At 38.9% G+C, this 22313-nt stretch overlaps 2 protein-coding genes across 11 annotated transcripts in view; one reads left to right on the top strand and one right to left on the bottom strand.

Annotated features, from left to right (window-relative positions):
• Nucleotides 1–6240: 6240 nt before the first annotated feature.
• HERC3 (HECT and RLD domain containing E3 ubiquitin protein ligase 3) overlaps nucleotides 6241–22313 on the bottom strand; it is a 110941-nt gene continuing 94868 nt past the window's right edge. For all 10 annotated transcript variants that reach the window (XM_078366837.1, XM_008992995.5, XM_008992994.5 and 7 more), the window contains 3 exons: nucleotides 10327–10510; nucleotides 9998–10100; nucleotides 6241–8002 (listed from right to left, as the gene is read on the bottom strand). In XM_078366837.1, coding sequence (XP_078222963.1) covers nucleotides 7794–8002; nucleotides 9998–10100; nucleotides 10327–10510 — 496 coding nt within the window. In that variant the 3' untranslated portion in view covers nucleotides 6241–7793. The remainder of the gene's footprint in view (nucleotides 8003–9997; nucleotides 10101–10326; nucleotides 10511–22313) is intronic.
• Nucleotides 15678–17585, top strand: NAP1L5 (nucleosome assembly protein 1 like 5). The gene has a single exon (XM_008992991.4). It carries the CDS (start codon nucleotides 15752–15754, stop codon nucleotides 16298–16300), a length of 549 nt encoding a protein of 182 aa, XP_008991239.2. The 5' UTR covers nucleotides 15678–15751; the 3' UTR covers nucleotides 16301–17585.

Genomic DNA, 22313 nt, shown 5'->3' on the forward strand with positions numbered 1-22313 from the left:
CAAGATTGTACAGCATGACTGCCTGGGGAGGTGGAGGGACAGAGACGATCTGCACTCTCATATCCAGCCAGAGGCAAAGCCTTGAATCCCAATATTTACTAAAAGCCTGTTGAAATATATGCACTGTGTGATCCTTGATCAGACCTTGGAACAGACATCAGTGGAAAAACTGGTAAAATCCAAAACAAAGTTATGAAGTTTAGTGAATAGTAATTTCCAAATATTGGTTCCTTGGTTTTGATAACTATACCATGGTGCTATAAGATGTTAACATTTGGGGATACTGAGTGAAAAATAAAAGAACTCTGCATTATTTCTGCTACTTTTCTCTAGATATAAGATTATTCAAAAATAGATTTTAGAGTGATGTTAGCAAGATGGCGGAACAGACAATCACCAGCATCACGCCCCTGACAAAAATACAATTAGAAAGCATTCAATGACAAGAATACCACCCTGAATATACCAGAACTCAGGGAGAAGCAGAGAAATCACCTAGGCACACAAAATTGAGAAAAGCCATGACAGGTGGGATAAACAGTCATTTCATAGTGTGCCACCCCTTCCCCTAAGCTGGCATAGTGCTACTCACAGAGATTTTCATCACGGTTGCTGATGAAGGTGGGAACTGGAGGTGAATGTTTGATCTCCTCCCGGTCTAGGAATCTTCATGGAAAATATAAGCAAACTAAATTTAACAACACATTAGAAAGATCTCACATGATCAAGTAGGATCCATCCTAGGGATGCAAGGATGCTTTAACATATACAAATCAATAAACACGATATATCACATTAACAGAATCAAGAACAAAAACCATATAATCATTTCAACAGATGCTGAATAAAGCATTCACTAAAATTCAACATCCCTTCATAATAAAAACTCTCAAAAAACTGGGTATACAAGGATATACTTCAAAACAACAAAGGCCATATATGTAAAGAAACCCTGTCTCTACAAAAAATGCAAAAATTAACTGGGTGTTGGTGGCTCATGCCTGTAGTTCCAGATACTTGGAAGGCTGATGGGGGAGGATTGCTTAAGCCCAGGAGGCAGACGTTGCAGTGAGCCGAGATCATACCACTAGACTCCAGCCTAGGTGACAGAGCAAGACTGTGTCTCCAAAAAAAAAAAAAAGGACATGTATGTCAAACCCACAGCTAATAAGAGGAAACTGAAAACCTTTCCTCAAAGATCTGGAACAAGATAAAGATGCCCACTTTGACTACTTTTATTCAACACAGTACTAGAAGTCCTAGCCAGAGCAATTAGGCAAGAAAAAGAAAGCAGCAGCCTCCAAATTGGAAAGGAAAAAGCCAAATTATCCTTGTTCATAAGCAATGTGATCTTGCATTTAGAAAAATCTAAAGACTCTGCCAAAAACTATTAACACTGATAAATTCAGTACTGCTAGAGGATACGAAATCAACATACAAAAATCAGTAGCATGTCTAGACACCAATAGCTAACAATCTGAAAAAGAAATCAAGAAAACAATCCTATTTGCAATAGCTACAAAAATTAAATACCCACAAATAAATTTAACCAAAGTGAAGGATCTCTATAATGAAAACATAAAACACTGATGAAAGAAATGGAGGAAGACAAAAATAAATGGAAAGATTTCCCATGGTCATGGATTGAAATATCTGTAGTACCCAAAGCAATCTACAGATTCAATACAATCCCTAATAAAATACCAATAAAATTCTTCACAGAAATTAAAAAAAAAACTATTCTAAAATTCGTATGTACCACAAAAGACTCCTAATAGCCAAAGCAACCCTGAGAAAAAAAAAAAAAGATGGAGGCATCACACTACCTGACTTAAAAATATACTACAAAGCCATATGAACCAGAACAACATGATACCGCCATGAAAACAGGCACACAGACCAATAGAACAAAATAGAGAACCCAGAAATAAATTCACACATTTATAGGCAACTTATTTTTGACAATGGTGCCAAGAACATACACTGGGGAAAGGACTGCCTCTTCAACAACTGGTGCTGAGAAAACTTGATACCCATATGCAGAAAAATGAAACTAGATTCCATACCTCTCACTATATATAAAAACCAAATCAAAGCGGATGAAATAAATTAAGACCTGAAAGTATTGTATCCAACTACTAGAAGAAAAACACTGGGGAAATGCTTTAGAACACTGGTCTGAGCAAAGATTTTTTGGGTAAGACCTCAAAAGCATAGGCAGCAATATCAAGAATAGATAAATATGATTACATAAAGCACAAAAGCTTCTGCACAGCAGAAGAAACAACAGAGTAAAGATACAACCTACAAAATGGGAGGAGATATTTGCAAACTATCCAATAAAAGATTAATAACCAGAATGTATAAAAAACTCAAACAATTCAAGAGTAAAAATACTGTGATTTAAAAATAGGCAAATTATCTGAACAGACATTTCTCAAAACAAGACATATAAACAGCCAACAGGTATATGAAGAAATACTCAATATCACTAATAATTAGGGAAATGAAAATAAAAACCACAGTGAGATACCATCCCTGTTAAAATGGCTGTCCTCTAAGAGACAAAAAATAACATACTGACAGGAATGCAGAGAAAAGTAATTGCTCATACCCTTTGGTGGGAGTGTAAATTAGTGCCAGTAAAGAAAACAGTATGGAGATTCCTCAAAAAACTAAAAATAGATCTATTACATGATTTAGCAATCCCACTGCTGGGTATATGCCCAAAAGAAAGGAAGTCAGTATGTCAAAGAGACATCTGCATTTCCATGTTGGTTGCAGCACTGTTCACAATAGCCACAATATAGACTCAACTTAATTATCCATCAACAGATGAATAAAGAAAATGTGGTCTATAAAAACGAGGGAATATTAGTTATTAAAAAAGAAGGAAATCTTACCATCTGCAGCAACATGGATGGAACTGAAGGTCACAATGTTAACTGAAATAAGCCAGGCACAAAAAGATAAATATTGCATGTTCTCATTCATACGTAAGAGCTAAAAAATTTGCTCTCATGGAGGTAGAGAATAGAATGATAGTTACCAGAGGCTGGGCAAATACTAGGGGGAGAGAGATAAAAAGAGGTTGGTTAATAGGTACAAAAATACACTTAGAAGGTATAAGTTCTAGTGTTTGACAGCACTATAGGGTGGATATATTAATAATCTATTGTATGTTTAAAAATAGCTAAAAATTTGGAATGCAACCAACAAAAAAAAGACAGATGTTTTGATATCCTAATTACCCTGATTTAATGATTTAATCATTATACATTGTATGCTTGTATCAAAATATCACAAGTACCCCATAATATGTACAACTATGTACCAGTAAAAAAGTTATTTAAAAATAAAAGATTAATCAAAGAAAAAAATTAGTCTTCTGAAAAAAAGAATCCTACAGAGAAAGATCCCCTAAAGGGTATAAAATAGATCCCTCTCTCAGTGTTTTACAAAAGGGCCAGTCAAGCTGCTATAACAAAATGCCAAACACTAGGTAACTTATAAACAACAGAAATCTACTTTTCACAGTTGTGAAGGCTGAGAAATCCAAGATCAAGGCACTGGTGGTGTCTGGCGAGGCCTACCTTCTCACAGACTGTGCCTTCTTGCTATGTCCTCATATGGTAGAGAGGGCACCTCTCTGGGTTCTCTTTTATAACGGCAATAACACCACTCATGAGGGTTCTGCTCTCATGATACAATCACCTCCCAAAGACCTCACCTCCTAATACCATCACCTTGGGGGTTAGGTTTCAACACAAATTTTAAGAGGGAAACAAACATTCAGACCATAGCAGTGCCCACTTGTATCTTGGGCAGGATAAAGAGGGACTGTTCTATGCAATGCAATGCACTAAGCATACCTGGCTCCTGGTGACTAACTACCAACAGAGACCTCCAGCTTCACTTGAGACCCATGGCAAACAACATGAGAACTGCACTGATCACTACTGAATCGTACACTGGCAGCAAAACACACTCAGCGCGATGTCTTTGCAGATATGTGGTCAAAGAAGTTACCTGCCACATCACAACATTCCTTTTTATTTGGCTACTGAGCAGCCTTCGTCCAATTGGTTGCCCATCTCCAGCAGTTGTGCATAACAGAGATTAATGGTCAAGTCTGGGTCCCACTATTTTGTGATAATAAGCAACTTATTTTCTCTAAACATTAATTCTTACACGTGAAAAACTGGGATAATAATGGTACTTCTAATTACTGAGAGCTTATTATGAGCTAGGTGCTATTCTATATGCTTTCCATGAGTTCATTTAATCCTCAACTTGATGAGGTAGGCACTATTTCTGTTCCCATTTTGAAGAGGAAGAAAATGAGATACAGAGAGGTTAAGAAACCTGCCCAAGGCCAAACAGCTAGTAAATTGCAGAGCCAGGAGGACCCTGGTGGTGGCAATTAAACTAACTAGTGCACAGCAAATGTTGGTGCAGGATCTTATCCAGGACTGGCACACTGCACACAATTTATACAGGTTCATTATGATTAGGTCAAAACCTTAGTATTAATATCAACTTCTGTGGGTTAATCTTAGTTAAAACTTGATTTTCTTACCTCTGAGGCAGACAACCCCAAACACTTGTTCTGAGTCAACAACAAATTATGACTTAAGTTCCTAACACGTCAAGAAGGTGTTCCACTCTGTTACTGTGATCCTTGCAAGTCTTGTCTCATATGGGTTGGAAGTGTTTTGCTGTAAAGGGCTAGATAATATGTTAGGCATTGTAGGCCACCCAGTCTCTGTCACGTATCCTTCCATTTTTAAGTTTTTCAACCCTTTTAAAATGTAAAAACCATTTTAGCCATGGGCCATAGTTTGCTAACCCCTGGTCTTTGGGATTATTAATGAGTACCATATAAAACATCAAGAGGCTTTCACACGGAGTAGATGGAACTATCAGAATTTGCTAATTGCCTCATTACACTGTCCTTGATCCCCACCCACCAAAATAAAGTTGCCAAAGAATTTTATTAAAGTGGCAAATGTCTTAAAAGAATGAAGAAGCACCTGAAAGTTTTCAGGGGAGGGAAGGTTGGTAGATGGATAGGCAAATTCAGAAATGCCTATGCAGAAGATGTAACTCTTCTAAAGCATTAAGTAATGAAGGGGAAAAGGAAACTATCTCAGAAATATCATAGTGTTTTAGAAGCAGCACAAGATTTCATTCATGTAATGAATATTTAGATATATGCACTGGGTATTTCTGTGTTCAGACATTTTCTCAGTAATGGAATTATAAAGTTTTAGAGCTCAAATTGACCTTAGAAATTATCTGATCCAATCTCCTTATTTTATGGACGAGAATTCTGAGGCCTCAAAGTTAGTTAAAATAATTTGGCAATTTCTGGGCAAAATTAAATGTAGTGGGGGTTCCCCCCCTCAAATATAGCACTTATGTAGATTATTAAATGTTTGTTGAATGGAGCTTATTAATGGAAAACTCCTATTCCCTTTATCACCTTTAAACCATCTTTTTAATCTGGCAAAACAATACATTTACTTGTTTTACCAATTTACTTAAAATACCTTTTTTTTTTTTTGCTGTGTCTCACACACTTTTGTTGTGCTTAAGTGGGCTAACAATCACCAATCATTAAATGAACCAGTCTCTGATCCACCTTAACTCCTCCTTCTCCCTGCAGGCTCCTAGTCCCTCCACTCACTCTCCCTACCTCTCCTCAGACACTCTTCTCTAGCTCTGCTGAGCCACTATCACTGCTGTCTCAGCTGCTGTCTTTCTGCTTCAGTCTTTCCCACCTAAATACCTCCAGATTTAGACCATCCACATTTTCCTTCTTAAGACCAGGCTCAGGTCTTATCACCCTCAGGTTCTGAACACTAAAACAAATCCTACTTGGCTACTAACTACCTTCTTTCTCCCAGGTCTTATTTACCATTATTCGCCTATTTCCTCTGATGTTCCCTTCAAACCGTTCCTGGCTTTTGCCTAAATATGCCCCAATGTACCAGCTGCCCTTGCTAAAGCCTCCCTCTTCATGAGAAACACCTTTTCGTCAATCCCAACCTTCAGAAACCCCATTCTCCCTCAATGCCATCTGCTCCTTGCCCCTGCTTTCTTCTCCATTTCTGCAGCACTTGGTTCTACTTTCTTATGCGGGAATCAAATCTGATCTTCTATCAGATCATCTGAGTATATGGCCTAATGCTTCTACTAAAAGCAAGCTATCCATTCTGCAAGTACAATAAGAAATAGTTTTAAGTTAAAACACCAAATTTATTGCATAATATTGAACTATATGCACACACATAGAAAATAAACATTTCATATAGCTGTATATATATTTTTAATCCTGTATTTATAAAGACTGAAAAACTACCAATTTAGTCATTGGAATAGGTTTTAAAAAACAAAAAGAAAAAGCAAAAATCTACAATCCTTCATCAAGATTTGATGCTTTATCACAGTTCATAAATACTTCATTTTATATAAATATTTTCTCTAGTTACTAGGAATTTAAAATTAGACTTACATGGATTCTTTAATCATGTAGAATTTTCTTACTCCATGATAAGGAAGGTTGAGCATGTCATTATTTTTAAAATACATATATTTGATTTAAACACAATCCCCCCTAAAATCCCACTGTAAACAAACATTTCAAATGTGATAAAGGTTCATAATAAAGAATGTCCTTAAGTCTCAGCAATTAGGGAAGAGGAAAAAAATTTGAGTAAAAATTTTGAAATTGAAATAAAAATTGGGGGAAAAAGGCTGCATGCAACCACTAGAAGGAGGAAGGAGCATTGAGTCAAGAAACAAAGAATGGGATAAAATAAAGAAGAAACAAAAGGAAAATCAGGGAGGACGCAGGGTACGAAAAGGAGAAAATGAAGGGAGGAAGGAGAAAGTGGTAGACGACATAAGGTGATAGAAAAAGGGTAAGGAAATTTATTATTTCTACTTTCCTTGGACAATATAGAGACACAAAATAGTTAATGCAACTTGCTCCTTTGGAGCAAGACAGGAGTGGTGGGCCAATCAATTAACCTTATTGTCAAAGGGACAATGATGAACAAGAAACAAAATTAGGTTCAGCTGCAATGAATGCTAAGCTGCTCTGCACATCTTTAGAAGGTCTAGGAAATAGGCACAGCCATGGGAAAGTTGCTCTTCCCTCAAGAACTTTTTAAAAGCAAGATATGTTTATATAGGCTCCCATAAATTCTTAGGACTTCTGCCAGAGTGATGGACCCAGACACAGCTTTTTGGACTTGGGAGTTTCTGAAGCAGTCCTTTCCTCCTTTGGGGTAAAGGAGGGCTGCAACAAGCCAGGGGTGTTTCCAAGGGTACAAGGAAGGTGATATTCTTGCATGCGCAGATAAGAAAGGACAGATCAGTCAAAATCATTCTTATAGAGGAATGAGAAGTTAAGAGAAGGACAAGGAAGCATTGTAAGAAGAGATCAGGGCTGAGAGAGACTTTTGGGAAATGAAAGTTTAAAAATCCACTGCCATTTTATCCAGCAGAGTGCAACACATTCACAAGTGCAAGGAACACTGGGTAGTTTGGTTTGAAACAAAAATAAAAACACCTCCCATACAAGTGCCAATTTTTTACCCCATCCCCAACCCCTAATTTTTCAAAAAGGTTGTTTACTGCTATACAATCCCAGAAATACATCAACCAGGCTCAGGATTTAAAAGTCCCAATCCACTTAGACAATAAAAAAATAGAAATCACTCCCCATGATTTTCTGTATGTCTACATTGAGGAAGGAAGGGAAATCTTGGACAAGCTGAGGAGCCTCAGGCCAAACTAAACCCTTCATAGTTGTCAAGAGCCTGGGTCAGCCGTGCACTCAGAATCTCTTTGCTGCTGTACTTGGGGAGGTCAAGAAGGTTGTAACAAGTGTGGGCCACCGGCAAGTACTCCTCCCCGCTGGCTGTAGACTGGATGACAATCTGTAGGCTGGCCATGCCGTAGATGGGAATCCGATCGCTGCCTGTCAGAAACACTGGGGAGAACGAGAAATGGCATTAGCAGCTAAGCAAATGGAGAATGGATCTTGGAAGTCCTTCTAGCAACAGGAGAGGAAGGCATGACACCCTGTGGCTTGTATGAGAAGTACAACTGCATGTATTTGCCAATATGTATCCTGTGGAATGATGCCCTTAAGAAAAAAAAGGCAGGCCGGGCGCGGTGGCTCAAGCCTGTAATCCCAGCACTTTGGGAGGCCGAGGCGGGTGGATCACAAGGTCAACAGATCGAGACCATCCTGGTCAACATGGTGAAACCCCGTCTCCACTAAAAATATAAAAAATTAGCTGAGCATGGTGGTGCGTGCCTGTAATCCCAGCTACTCAGGAGACTGAGGCGGGAGAATTGCTTGAACCCTGGAGGCGGAGGTTGCGGTGAGCCGAAATTGCGCCATTGCACTCCAGCCTGGGTAACAAGAGCGAAACTCCTTCTCAAAAAAAAAAAAAAAAAAAAAGAAAAGAAAAAAAAGGCCTCAGGCAAATGTATGCCCTCATAAATTTTAGGAGATTTCACAAAATCAAAGAGGGAAGGAATTATTGTCATAGGAAAAGAGGAGCTGATCTCAGGGGAAACCAGGAAGAAGAGTGAAGTCTCTGACCTCAGGGTCTCCTCTCACCTCAAGGGCCTGATGCCTGTACCACCTCGGCTAAGGAATTCCATTTAGGATCTATTTGCTTTCCTTTCCATGTCTCCATTTTTCTTAAACCAGAAGAGCTGACCCAGACATTATGTTAGACATTTCACTCTTCTGACATGCACTGTGACTTGGCAAAACAGAGAGAGGGAGACAGAGAGAGAAAGAGAGCCACCTGTCGTCTTTCCTTGTTTTCTAGTGCTGAGTTACGTTCTCACAGTTGAACTGCTGGAAATTTCTATAAGAAAATCACTAGTTAAGAAGCACTTTCCAATAACCTGCCATTTCCTGAGGCTGTGATACATAAACTTTCTTGGTAAAATTTCCAGAATTAACAAACATTTCCATAAGTCCAATGAACAGAAAGTGCCTTTTTCTAGGAAAATCTCAAGACCATGAGAAGGCTTCCCTTGAATGTCACAGTTCTACAAGCTCACTTGGCAAACCTTAACCTGTCATTCAACTCCTCTACCACTGCTTCCCAATAGCCAATGCAACCAGGCAGAGGAGAAGTGGTTGTCTTTTTAAGAATTCTTGTTTAAGGTCTCCACTTCCTCTCATCCTTGCTCCCATGTGAGGTGCAGAATCTAGGAGTAAGTCCTCAATTACTACTGAAAGATGCTCAGTTTTATAAAGCAAAATAGACTTCCTATCAAACCCTGTGTTTTGGTTTTATAAAACTAAAATTCCATACTATGCACTGGCTAATTTCTGATGCTGATTACACACAAACACAAGCTGAGAAATATTTCAGCTATTTTTAAAAAGCTGAATTTGTTCATGTAAATCAGAATTCATTTTCCTTTCCAAAGGTATCATTACCCTTCTCAAATGTCATTCAGACAGTCACAAAGGTCTACATATTGTATGATTCAATTTATATTAAATGTCCAGAATAGGCAAATCCCACAGAAAGACTGGTAGGACAGTTGGGAAGAAATGGAGAATGACTGATAATAGGTGTGGGGTTTCTTTTTTTGAGGTTATGAACGTATTTTACAACTGACTGTGTGACAGTTTCACAACTCTCTATATACTAAAACACCACTGAAGTATACCCTTTAAATGAGTATGGTATATAAATTTTATCCCAATGAAGAAAAATCAGTGAGATGCTTCTTTTCTCCCTTTCATGAAGCCCCTCCTGTTAGGCAACAGATCTGGATTAACAATCTATATTTTGCCTGAGACATCATTAAGACAAAAAGCACATATATAGTGAATGACCTAGTCTTTACCATTTAAATGAGTGAAGCCTCAGCTGTGGAGCATATCATCCTATACTGTATGTAAGACTAAAATGTAGACAAATACCATATTGAGATTACTGATACTTACAGAGAAACTTCTTCTTCTTTTCCAATGGAAACTCATGAAATGTTTCCCAAAATAGTTTTACAGTGGGATGTGTGGCCGAGTAATCTCCCTTGTAGATAGCAGTCTGTCCAAAAAAGACAAAAAGAAAAAAATGTATCTTAGAAGAATATTATAATAGACATTATGTATCATTTGCATTTGAGGCCAAGAAATAAGTGCTGAGATACAGGACACCTGTAAATCTTACTCCACCACAGTAAGCTTGGAATGGGATCAGGCTCTGGGAACACCTCCCCAGGCTGCTGCTGCTTTGCTGGAGTTAAAGGAGTTGAAGGATCGTTTGTGCTTACCTCTTCCAGTTCTTCCCAGTTGTAGTTGCTGTTCCCCACCATCATAGCCCTCAGTTCTGAAGGCTGGAAGAGCTCAAGTACTTTGCCACCACACACCTTTAGGAAGCCACTAGAGAAGGCTGCGTACCATTCATGAACTGAGAGTTGGAAGACATAATTCACATAAGCATCCACAAATTCCTGCCTGCCAGAACACAAAAGAAATCAAATACATTTAGCTCAAAGTCTTGTAAAGCTAATGAAGTTACCCTTCTACACTGAGTTTGGGAGTGATAAAAAATGGAATTTCATAAAATTCTCTCATCAGGAGGCATCCTAAGGCATCATATAGGTTACCAGCTTTCCTCTCCTCCCTCTCCATCCCCAGCTCTAGCATTCTACCAAGTGCCTCCGGTGATGCAGATAAGCCAGGCAGGAAGGGCAGCAGGCCACACTACTGACTTTACCTCAAGTATTCCAGTTTTTATGTTAAAGTCCTGCTTAAAATTTACTATGGAAAAAAATAATAAGTCATTTTCTGCTTAAAACAAAAGTCTAAGATAACAGTTCTAGGCCACTTTCCCTATCCTCAGAAACAAATAAAGCTAAACCACTTGATATTTGTATCCTCACCTATTTTAAAAGGTTAATTTTATAACTCCTTGTTTATAAAATCTTTATCCCTGGAAAGAATCATCTCAAATAATGGCTCCATCTCACTAATAATCAAGCAAATGCAAATGAAGATGAGTGAACTGTCATTTGCACTCATCAGACTGGTGTAAGTTTAAAATGAGATAGTATCAATTTGGTGAAGGTGTAGAGAAGACAGAAACCTTACAGACAGCTGGTAGGAAGATACACTGAAATGATGGGAACCACATATAGCAACCACGAAAATAAATGAAGATCAACCAAATGAGAAGAACAAAGGCTATTTTTTCAGAGCTGCTATAGCAAGAGAGTCAGCCACTGTCACTTGTGTTGTGGCAGACTCAAAGGCAAGTAGAGGAGAGGAAAAGCTTTACAGCGGAAACAGGGAAGGTATCAGATACCCTCTGACTGGAGGATGCCAGCCTGTGGAAGCTGCAGGTGGGCTAACTAGAAGCGGGCATCCTATGTGACTGGTTAAGGGTGGGTATTTGGCTTTCTCTGGTTCCTAAGTTGGAAGTAGGAACAAAAATTAGGGAAGTTTTTGGTTATTAATCACATCCTGTCCTATTTAGGACCACCATTACAGAAGTTATCAAGAAAGAGATGGCAGTCAGGCTCCCTGCAAGTCTGACTTATAGCAGGCTAGCTTTCTGGGCTGCTTGTTGTAGAGAAGAGGTTGGTTTCCCGGGCAGGTTGCTGCAGATTGTGGGTCTCAGCTCCATTTTTATATATGCCCTGGCCATTGTTCGTAGGTGCATTCAGTCTCTCACAAGTGGAAATGTTAACTGTGAAGCTCAACATAAACATTTTTCAGGTAAAGTCTGTCAATATCTAGAGAAGTTGAAAATGTAAATACCCCTTGACTATGCTTCTGTGCTAGCAGATGGGTAATACAGAGAGACACTAACATGTAGACAAGAAGATGAGTGCAGCAAAGTTTACTGCTGCATTGTCTTGTAATATGGAGAATTTAGAGAAACAACTAAATATCCATTAACATGAGCATGGACAAGGAAAAGATGGTAGAGTCATGATGGAAACCATAAAGCAGAGCACTTTAATGGAATTAACTAAACCTATACTTAGCAAAATGAATAGAATCTCAAGAACAATGCTAAGTGAAAATCAAGTATTTGCATGTTCAGTAAAACATGACACCATTTATGTAAGCTGTGTTTTAACACTTAAAACAATGCTACTTGTAAAAGGTAGTAAGTAGCTCTGTCACATAGAGCTTGTGACCCTTAGGCAAGCTGTTTAATTTTTCCATGCCTCCATGTCCTCATTTGTAAAATGGAGAAAGTAAGGGTAGATAACTCATGAGACTGCTTTGGGATTAAATGAGTGAATACAAGACTGGTGTATAACACTTGCTTTGTGTTAGCTAGTATTATCATTTATTTATGAATATGAGATTTTGCTTATGAGTATGAAATTATACATATGATGCATACATAAGAGGTATAAGTGTTCTTTTTAAAAACAAAGACATTAATGTAAAAAGATGTTTGGTCAGGTGTGGTGGCTCAAGCCTACAATTCCAGCACTTTAGGAGGCTGAGGCAGGCAGATGGCTTGAGCCCAGCAATTTGAGACCAGCCTGGGCAACATGGTATAAGATCCGGTCTCTACAAAAAATTAGCCAGGCTTCGTGGTGCATGCCTGTAGTCCCAGCAACTCAGAAGGCTGAGGTGGGAGGTCACCTGAGCCCAGGAGCTTGAGGCTGGAGTGAGCCATGATCATGCCACTGCACTTATTCCTCAGTGACAAAGCAAGACCGCCTCAAAAAAAAAAAAAAAAAAAAAAAAAGCTGTTTTAATATACATGTTTATTATAAAAAGTAAAAAAAAAAAAACTAAAAAAATACATATCAAATTCATAAGAATCTTGTCTGTGTAAGAAAGAAGGATGGGAAGAGGGGAATGGGATTAAGGGTATGCACAAAAATAAGTTGAACAGTATCAGTAATTTTTTTCTTTTATTAAAAAACTGAAGCAAATACCTGTTGACTCTGGATCACATATACAAATGTTTGTCACATTATTCTATGTACTTTTTGTATTTTAGATTTAAAACAATTTTAAAACTTCACATCATGAAGACAGTTATTTACTACTTATCCATCACCATTATTTAATACTTCATAAAGCTGCATTTGAATTACTGCATTTCCTCTAAGCAGATACTTTTTACATGTTCACCATCCACACCAATAACTAACCAACAAATGGTGTAATACAGTGGGTAAGTGAAGTAGACAGGGGTTCAACATGTCAGCAAATACCTAAAAATGTAGATGTGGCTTTGTAATTAGGAAACAGGTAGATCCTGGAAGAGTTTTGAGGAGCTTGATAGAAAAAGGCTCGATTTCCCTGAAGAGACTATTGGTAGAAATAGCTCAATAGTCTCAGGAAGCAGCTTGAGACTGTCACCATCTAGGTGCCCAATCTTGAACCTTCTAGCTAGCAGCCTCCGGTATTCCTGTTTAGCAACACTAAACAGACTAAAGCCACCTTGTAAAACAGTATGGCAGCTTCTTATGAAGTTAAGCATACATTTACTATATAACCCAGCAATCCCACTGCTAGGTATTTTTACCCAAGATAAATAAAATCCATGCTCACAGAGAAACCTGTAGATGAATGATCACAGCATTATCCAATATTATGAAAAACTGGAAACAACACAAATGGGAGTACTACCTGATAATAAAAAGGAACAATTTACTAATACAGACAGCAACATAAATGAATCTCAAATCCACTCTGCTAGTGAAAAAGGCCAGACTCAAAAGGCTACATTCATATGATTCCATTTTCCTGACATTCTGGATAAAATGGAAATACTGAAATAGAGAACAGCTCAGTGCTCACCAGGGCTGGGTGTTGGGGAAGGGCCATGAGGGACTATCAGGGGGCAATTTACTGTTCTATATCTTGATTACTATACAGCTTACATTACTGTATTTGCTTGTGAAAGCACCCTTAAAAGGGTGACTTTTTCTCAATAAGCCAGACTTTAAAAAATAATAGTCTAGTTTAATACTAAGTTTTAAGATCTGTTGAGACAGGAATATAAAAATCTTGAAAGGTGAGCATATCCTAGATGTTTTAAGCAAGATAAGTTAGTCAAATGAATTTAACCAAAATTTGGGTTTGTTTTTTTTTTTTTTTTTTTTTTTTTAAATTTGGGTTTTTTAAAGTCTGTCACAACTTCCATACTACAGGGGTCAAGAGACCTATTTTCTGTCCCTGAATCTGCCAATTAATGGATACATGGCAACAAGATGATTTCACTGTAGTTGCTTCTAAGTTTACTATCTGTAAAATAAGAAACATCATTCCTAATCTTAAGGTGGCTGTAGCCATCAAAAGAGATGATATATGGGAGTAGAAGAAGGTGGAGAAGAAGACAGTGAGCCAGTAAGAAGATGGTGAGCAGGGTAGAGAAGACGGTGCAGGGGGGAGGGTGGAGAAGATCATCATGCGGGAAGATGGGGAAGAAGGTGGGGGAAGGTGGGGGAAGGTGCGGAAGACGTCTTTGGAAAGAGACGGTCAGGAAGAAGATCATGGGGAAGAAGATGGTGAGCAGGGGAGGAACAAGAGGGTGGGTGGAGAGGAATAGGGTGGGGGGTGGGGAAGATGAGAAGAGGGTGGGGAAGAAGAGGGTGGGGGGGGAAGAGGGTGAGGAGGGTGGGGAAGAAGAAGAGGGTGGGGAGGGTGGGGAAAAGGACAGTGCAGGGGAAAGATGAGGAAGAAGGCCGTGAATAGGGAAGGCGGGGAAGAAGATGGGCAGAACGTGGGGCATAAGACAGTGCAGGTGTGAAGGAGGGAGGGAAGAAGACGGTATGGGGGAAAGGTGTGAAAACAGATGGTGGGGAAGGAAGGGAAGCAGATAGTGTGGGGGGAAGGCCGGGAAGACAAACGTGAGCAGGGTGGGATAGATGACACATGCTTTACGCAAGCTAAGAGGGGCCCCGTGCTTGGAGGCTTGCGTTTTATCAGCCCTCCTCAAGCTTTAGTCCTTCCTACAGGCCAAAGATTCTGTAGAATCTTCTAGAACACATACCAGGACACCAAGAGCTCTGAAATTGCCTACACAAATGGCTCCAAAACTGCTTCCAGGGGCATCCTGCTGTGAAATGACCTTGCCACCAGAATATGTGGGATGGCCAAGTGGGTGTTGGGTGGACAGACAGGTAGAGCTTGTATATGCAGGCTGCTCTAGCCACACACAGGCACCCCAGATCCCCAAAGGGGTGGAATGCAGCCACCTCGTCCGTCCTCCACTGCCTGGAGAAGTATGTAGAGGAATCTAAGAGGTGATCAAATGCCAGCTATGGAGAGATGCAAATGATAGCTAAGACGTCAGTACTGGCATTTGTAGCAAGGCCTGCAAGGGGGGTGAGGGGCACACGGAAAACAGGCTAAGGCCATCTATGCAGTTCCTGAAGAAGCGCCTCGGGCAGCCAGGGACACTCCCAGTCCAGCTCAACAGGGGGTGGTACATGGGTGGACTGAGAACAGGATGTCTCTCCAACAGGCGGGTGTGGAGAGCCCTGGAGACGGCAGGGTAGCAACAGGAGGAATCTGGTGCAGTATGAGCGCACGGCTGTCAGCTGAGAGCGGGGAGCCAGTCAAATGCCGCGAAAGCCGGGGGCGGGGCCGCGGCCCACGTCAGCCCCGCGGCCGCGCGTCACCGCCGCTTGCCGCATCCGCTATATCTCTCTGGACCAGCTCGGGTGCAGGGCCTCTGCGAGAGCACTCCTAGACCTCTGCTCCTTCTCTTCTAACATGGCCGACTCGGAAAACCAGGGGCCCGCGGAGCCCAGCCAGGCAGCGGCGGCAGCTGCGGAGGCAGCGGCGGAGGAGGTAATGGCGGAAGGCGGTGCACAGGGTGGAGACTGTGACAGCGCGGCTGGTGACTCTGACGGCGCGGCTGGTCAGATGGCTGAGGAGCCCCAGACCGCTACGGAGAATGCCACAAAGCCGAAAAATGACTTTATCGAGAGCCTGCCTAATTCGGTGAAATGCCGAGTCCTGGCCCTCAAAAAGCTGCAGAAGCGATGCGATAAGATAGAAGCCAAATTTGATAAGGAATTTCAGGCTCTGGAAAGAAAGTATAATGAAATCTATAAGCCACTGCTCGCCAAGATCCAAGAGCTCACCGGCGAGATGGAGGGGTGTGCATGGACCTTGGAGGGGGAGGAGGAGGAGGAGGAAGAGTACGAGGATGAGGAGGAGGGGGAAGAGGAGGAGGAGGAGGAGGCTGCGGCAGAAGCTGCCGCGGGGTCCAAACATGACGATGCCAACGCCGAGATGCCTGATGACGCCAAGAAGTAAGGGGGGCAGAGATGGATGAAGAGAAAGCTCACGAAGAAAACAGCCTGGTTTTGTTTTTCCCAGAATATTGGTGGACTTAAAAAGGCTCAGGTTTTTGACCAAAATACAATGTGAATTTATTCTGACATTCCTAAAATAGATTAAATTGAAACAATTAGATCCTGGCCAGCTCAATTCAAATTTGACTTTAATTTTGAAGAAATATATCAAAAGGTGTTAAAGAAAACCGAATTAAACCTAAAATTATGTTTTCATGGTTTCTTCTCTGAGGACTGAGGTTTACAAAGGGTGTTAGTAGATGCGAGGTAAAGAACATCACTTTGAAACCCATTCATCACATAGCATACACTACACATGGAACACCCAAGCCAAGACTGAACACGTTCTCAATGCTTAATTCTTAAATCTTTTTACTCATGACATTTCGCAGTGCAGAGAAGGCAGAACCCAAGAAAAACGTCATCTTTGAGACTTTGCTTTTGTAATGCAGACATCAGCTTTACACTTCACAGGAGATTGACAGCATTGAGGAAGACTGCAATGGAGATCATGACACCACTGTTAATAAGGCCAGGAAAACTGCCATTTCAAGTTCTGAAAAATGTTCTGAGTATTTGAATTTAGAGAAACAACACGGTTCTAAGAAGGAGGGTATAAAACCTGTATAATACTGTCAACCTATGTATTCATTAGTTACAATCTCACATTTGTGTTTTCTTAGTAGTGTCTATTTACAAAGACATAAAAAACCCCAAATATGTTTAAGTATTAAATCATTTACCTAGCATTTTAGAAATATTAATTTACTTGAAGAGATGTAGAACGTAGCAAAATTCTGTAAAGCATGTGTATCCAGTGTTAAGTACTTTGATCCTTGTGATGTCTTTCTGTTATGTAGCTTTTAGGGTATAGCTCTGAAAATCATCAGAACTCTTCACTGAAGCTAATGTTTGGAAAAAATTATACTTGAAGAACTAATCTAAGTGTGTGCCCCTACCCCCAGCTCAGAAGTAGAAAGGGTTTAAGTTTGCTTGTATTAGCTGTGCCTTCATTATTTTGCTATGTAAATGTGACATATTAAGTATAACATGGTGCATAATCAAATTTTACTGCTTGAGGACAGACTGGCATACAGTAAGGATTTTTAGGAAGAATATATTTAATGTAAAGACTCTTAGCTTCTGTGTGGGTTTTGAATTATGTGTGAGCCAGTGATCTATAAAGAAATATAAGCTTAAAGTTGTTTACCACTGTGGTGTTAATAAAACAGTATTTTCAAAAAAAATATATAAAAGACTCAGTACTCTGCCTTATTCAAATCCCAGCTCTGCCTCCTATTAGTAATTTACCTTAGACAACTCAGCTTATATGCTCAGTGCTCAGTTTCTCCTCATCTACAAAAAGGAATAGGAACAGTCCCTTCCTCATGGGTTACTATGAAGAGCAAATGGATAAATACATATGAAGCCTGTAGAATACTGTGAATAATTCTTAGCTATTATTACTACATGAAAAATGAAGACAGTGATTGGAAATTCAGTCCTTCTCTCCTGTTACGAAATGGAGAAACGGACATCATGATACCCCTCCCTATGTTTACCATTCCTTATTATGAGAGAAGAATGTGGCCTTTAATTCAGAAACAAAGGAAATTAAATAAACGATCTTGTTTTGGTTTCCTCAATATAATATCAGGTTTTTACTATCTCCCAGAAAGGATAAAAGACTTCAATATAACATTAAAAGTATACAAAAAAAGGCTATTTCAACTTTTGTTTGCTTCATTCATTCTGAATGAAGCAGAAAGTATTTTTTTAAAAACTAGACTCCAAAGAAATAAAAAAATCAGATGCCATTTGCTTCCTTTTCCCTGAAGGGTTAAAATTACAAAGAAGCAAAATGACGTTGCTTTATCCTAGGGAATGGAAGGCAGCACTGACCTGTTGCTAATAACAACAGGTTGTTGAGTACAAACAACCTTAAGGTAATATTAATCTTCCTTATGCTCAGGCCAACCAAAAGAGAAAATCAGAATAATATATTACACAACAAGTTCTGATTATCTTAATCATATGATTATCTTAATTTAAAAAAACCTAATAAAATTGAAAATTCATTTCTTATAATCCAGGAATTAGACAGACCATCATTTTACTATTTTTCTGGGTCCAATAAAAAGCAAAAATGATTGCAACACAACTAAGAGATATACTTATTGGGAAATGATTTTACATATAGAAAACCCAAGAGAATGAACTAAAAATTCAATTTAGTAAGTTTGATGAATTGACCAGTTACCAGATAAATACACAAAAAAACAGTAACCATTTACAGGCACTAATAACGATCAAAATATATGGGAAAGGCTATCACAGTAAAAATAAGAAATCAAAATATTTATAAAAACCTGTAATAAGACATGTATATAACCTATGTGAAAATAAAAGACAAATAAATGTAACATAAGCCTTTGGATGGTAAGATTGAATATCACAAAAGTGTCAGTTCTTCCTAAATTAACTTTTAATTTCTGACAATTCTAATTAAAACTCAAACTGTATCTGGAACTTAATATAATTACCATAATGTTCACCTTAAGAACAGCTATTGGAATTTGGGAAACAGGTTAGATTTTTACCTCAGACTGTAGGCTAAAAAAAAATTTTTTTTAATATTTATCAATTACTGGACAGGAAATGGCTCAGAGTGTTATAAGACCAAAAGAAGTAACAGACATGACAACACAAAAATTAAGAAATCATAGAGTTAAAGACATAACACTGCATTTTCAAAAGGAAAACCAAACTGCGAATAAAACCCACCATAAATATGGATAGCAAAGGGTTAATAGTCTTAAACATAATGAAGAATTCATATGAATCATACAAAAATTATTTAGTCCTACTAGAGAAATACATAAAGGACATCAGGAGAGTGTCTAAAAAGAGGAAAGACTGCAAACCCTGCCTAAGGCAGACAGTGCTCACTTAGTGCTGCGTGTTCCTGAACCTGCAACACTAGGTGAGCCGGGGCTCTGCCAGGGTCTGGAGACAAGTGTTCCCAGCTACATGCTCTGGCCAGCAATCATTCTTTTGTTTACAATAAGACCTTAGTTGGGGTTTTTTTCTAGCTACCGGCTGTACCATCGTTGACCACTTCTCTAAGGATACAGGATGTTTGTGATGTCAAGTGATTTCTGCCATTTCCTAACTGGGCTAATCTTTATACTGTTTCCTGGACTGCTTATTTGATAGTTTCTCTGGCAACCCTAAAATCTGCATGTTAACATTTAGCAGGATACCCTTGCTTCAAGGTAGGTCAAACACTATCATTCATGAACCATTTTTAACTATTATAGACCAAAATTAGTCAACAAAGCACAAAATAACTGGCATAAAGAAAGGCAACATGCAATACACATTCAATCAAATCTCTGAGTATTATACAGAAAACTGGCATGCCGATGCTTACCGTGAAAAATAGCATAGCAGCTTTTTCTGCCTTAGAGTGTACATTCAATGCATACACATAGACACATTTACACATATACACATACATACATACTTTTTTAAATTGAGGTGAAATTTATATAACATAAAATTAACCATTTTAAAGGGAACAATTCAGCAGCATTTTGTACATTCACAATGCTGTGCAACCACCACCTTGGCGTTAATTCATTTTTTAAACAAATTATCTTAGAGGTAAACAGCAGTAAAATAGATCAATACTGTGTAGAATATCTAAAGTAGCCTATGTGTAAAAGAAATGCAGCATTTTTAAAGTGAGATAAAATTTCTTTTTAGTTTTTTTTTTTTTTTAAAGAATACATATAAGGACTGGGTGAAGTGGTGATAATGACATAAAAGGCAGTATAATTCATTAGCAAAATCAATTTATCAAAAATATCACAAATTCAAATGTTATATACTTTAGTTCTATTTCACCCTGAGAACTTATGAAAAAGCAATTTTAAAGGCACGAAATCCTTTATACACAAAAGATACTTGATATAGTCTTATTAAAAATGGTGGTGGGGAGAGAGAAAAAAGAGAATTAAAAAAGAACATACAAACAAGCCAAATATTCAACAGTGAAGAAACAGAAAAATACACATCCACGTAGTAGACCATACAGTCATTATTAAGGGTGTTCATGAGAACTTTGTAACAGCATTTTCAATATAAGCATTGTCTTCACTTAAGTTTAAAAATTCAGACATTCAATTTCATATGTATATAGTTATGTTTTTAACTATTCCAATTTTGCTTTTTAAAAACATTACATAGTCTGCCTGAAAGGAAAAACAGCAGAGAGTCTTCAAAGTTATTTTTCTTACTAGGAGGAAAGGAGCATGGGAACTCCTGAGCCCCAGCCTTAGTCCCTCAGAGGCCCTATGCTGATGCTCATGGAGTGGAGTCTGACTCAAATCACCTGGCTTTGAATCCTGACTCCAGTTTTGAATCCTGGATTTCTAGCTGTGTAACCTTGAGAAAGAGGCTTATGCCTGTCTGTGCCCCAGCTTCCTCATCAATAAATGGAGAGGCTTACCTGTAAAATATTTCAAATAGTGTCTGACATATGGTAAGCACTCAAGAAGTGTTACTGGCATTTTAATTTGGCTGTTCCTGTAATAGTCCAGTACAAATACAATGCAGATCTTAAAGACTGCATCCCTCAGAAACTATCCTGAAAGATAACTGAAGTCTGCCAGCAGTCCTGAAGCAGATCTTGAGGAACAAGAAGTGTTTGTCATGCATGAGTTTTATTCTCAGGTTCTCACTATGGAATCTAGATGTCCTCTGAAGCACTTAAGTCAGGCATTTCTCACTACGTGATCCTCTTACTCTACCTCTTTACCCCCCTACCCCACTCCCCAGCCCCATGTGTGTGCCATCTGTTTGTTTCTTTTTTAATATGGGAAAAACGGGAAGACAGCAATTGCATTTAATTTGATTGCATCAAATTGAGGTAAATTTTAGGGAATCTAGAATGATATGTGAGTTTTCACTAATGGTAATAACATCATGTTATAGACCATGAGAAATGCTTTACCATGAGTAGTCATGTGATATGGTATTATCCAGATGTGACTACCAGCTGGTGGGATTTGTCTATGATGCAGCCATCAGTAATCAGCCACAGATGTTCTTTTACCTGGATGCCTACAACTCATTTGACTGGGTAGTTTCTGTCCAAGGATAGAAAGCATTTGAAAACCAAATGAAATGGAATAAATTATGAATAAAGAATTGGTATTCCTCTGGCATCTTCCCCTGGGGAAGCCATGCCAGCGAATGCCTTACTGTTAATAAAAACAGCTTCAATGCCAGCAGTATCTGTGTATACAACTGCCTAAGTTAAAAGTCCAGTAGGTATACTTCTTACAGTTCTTTCATTTTCTTAGTCATATAATTTAGGACTGCCAATGACTAGATTATGGCATATAACCAAGGAAATAATGACTATAATTATCAATTTTTTATATCTTCATACAACCTTTCTTACCAGGAAGGACTTCAATGTACTTTGCTGGTAAGATTTCTATTTTGTGCAGTATAAAATGAAAAGAAAAAAAAAATCATTCATGTCTTTTTCTGGTGATCCCTAACCAAAACAGCTATGAGTCCAGCAGTAACCATGAATGGGACTGGTGTCCAGCAGTAACCATGAATGGGACTGGTCTCCATCGATGCTCTCCACTGTGTTAGGATACAATAAGAAGTCAGCAGTTTGCAACATGGAAGAAGGCCCTCACCAGAACCTAATCATGATGGCAGCCTAATCTTGGACTTCCAGCCTCCAGAATGTGATAAATACATTTGTGTTGTTTATAAGCCCCCCAGTTTATGGTACTCTTTTATAGCAGCCCAAACAAAGACAAACAGGTAACTGTGACAGCAACAGGGTCTCCTGCCTGTCACAGAGTGGCAGAGACATGTACAGCAGTGTCTAACGCAGCACAGAGGACTTCACAGTGTACTTACTGAGTACTCTGAAAAACCAAAATCTA

Source organism: Callithrix jacchus, chromosome 3 (genome assembly GCF_049354715.1).
Source record: "Callithrix jacchus isolate 240 chromosome 3, calJac240_pri, whole genome shotgun sequence".
Lineage (NCBI taxonomy): Eukaryota > Metazoa > Chordata > Mammalia > Primates > Cebidae > Callithrix > Callithrix jacchus.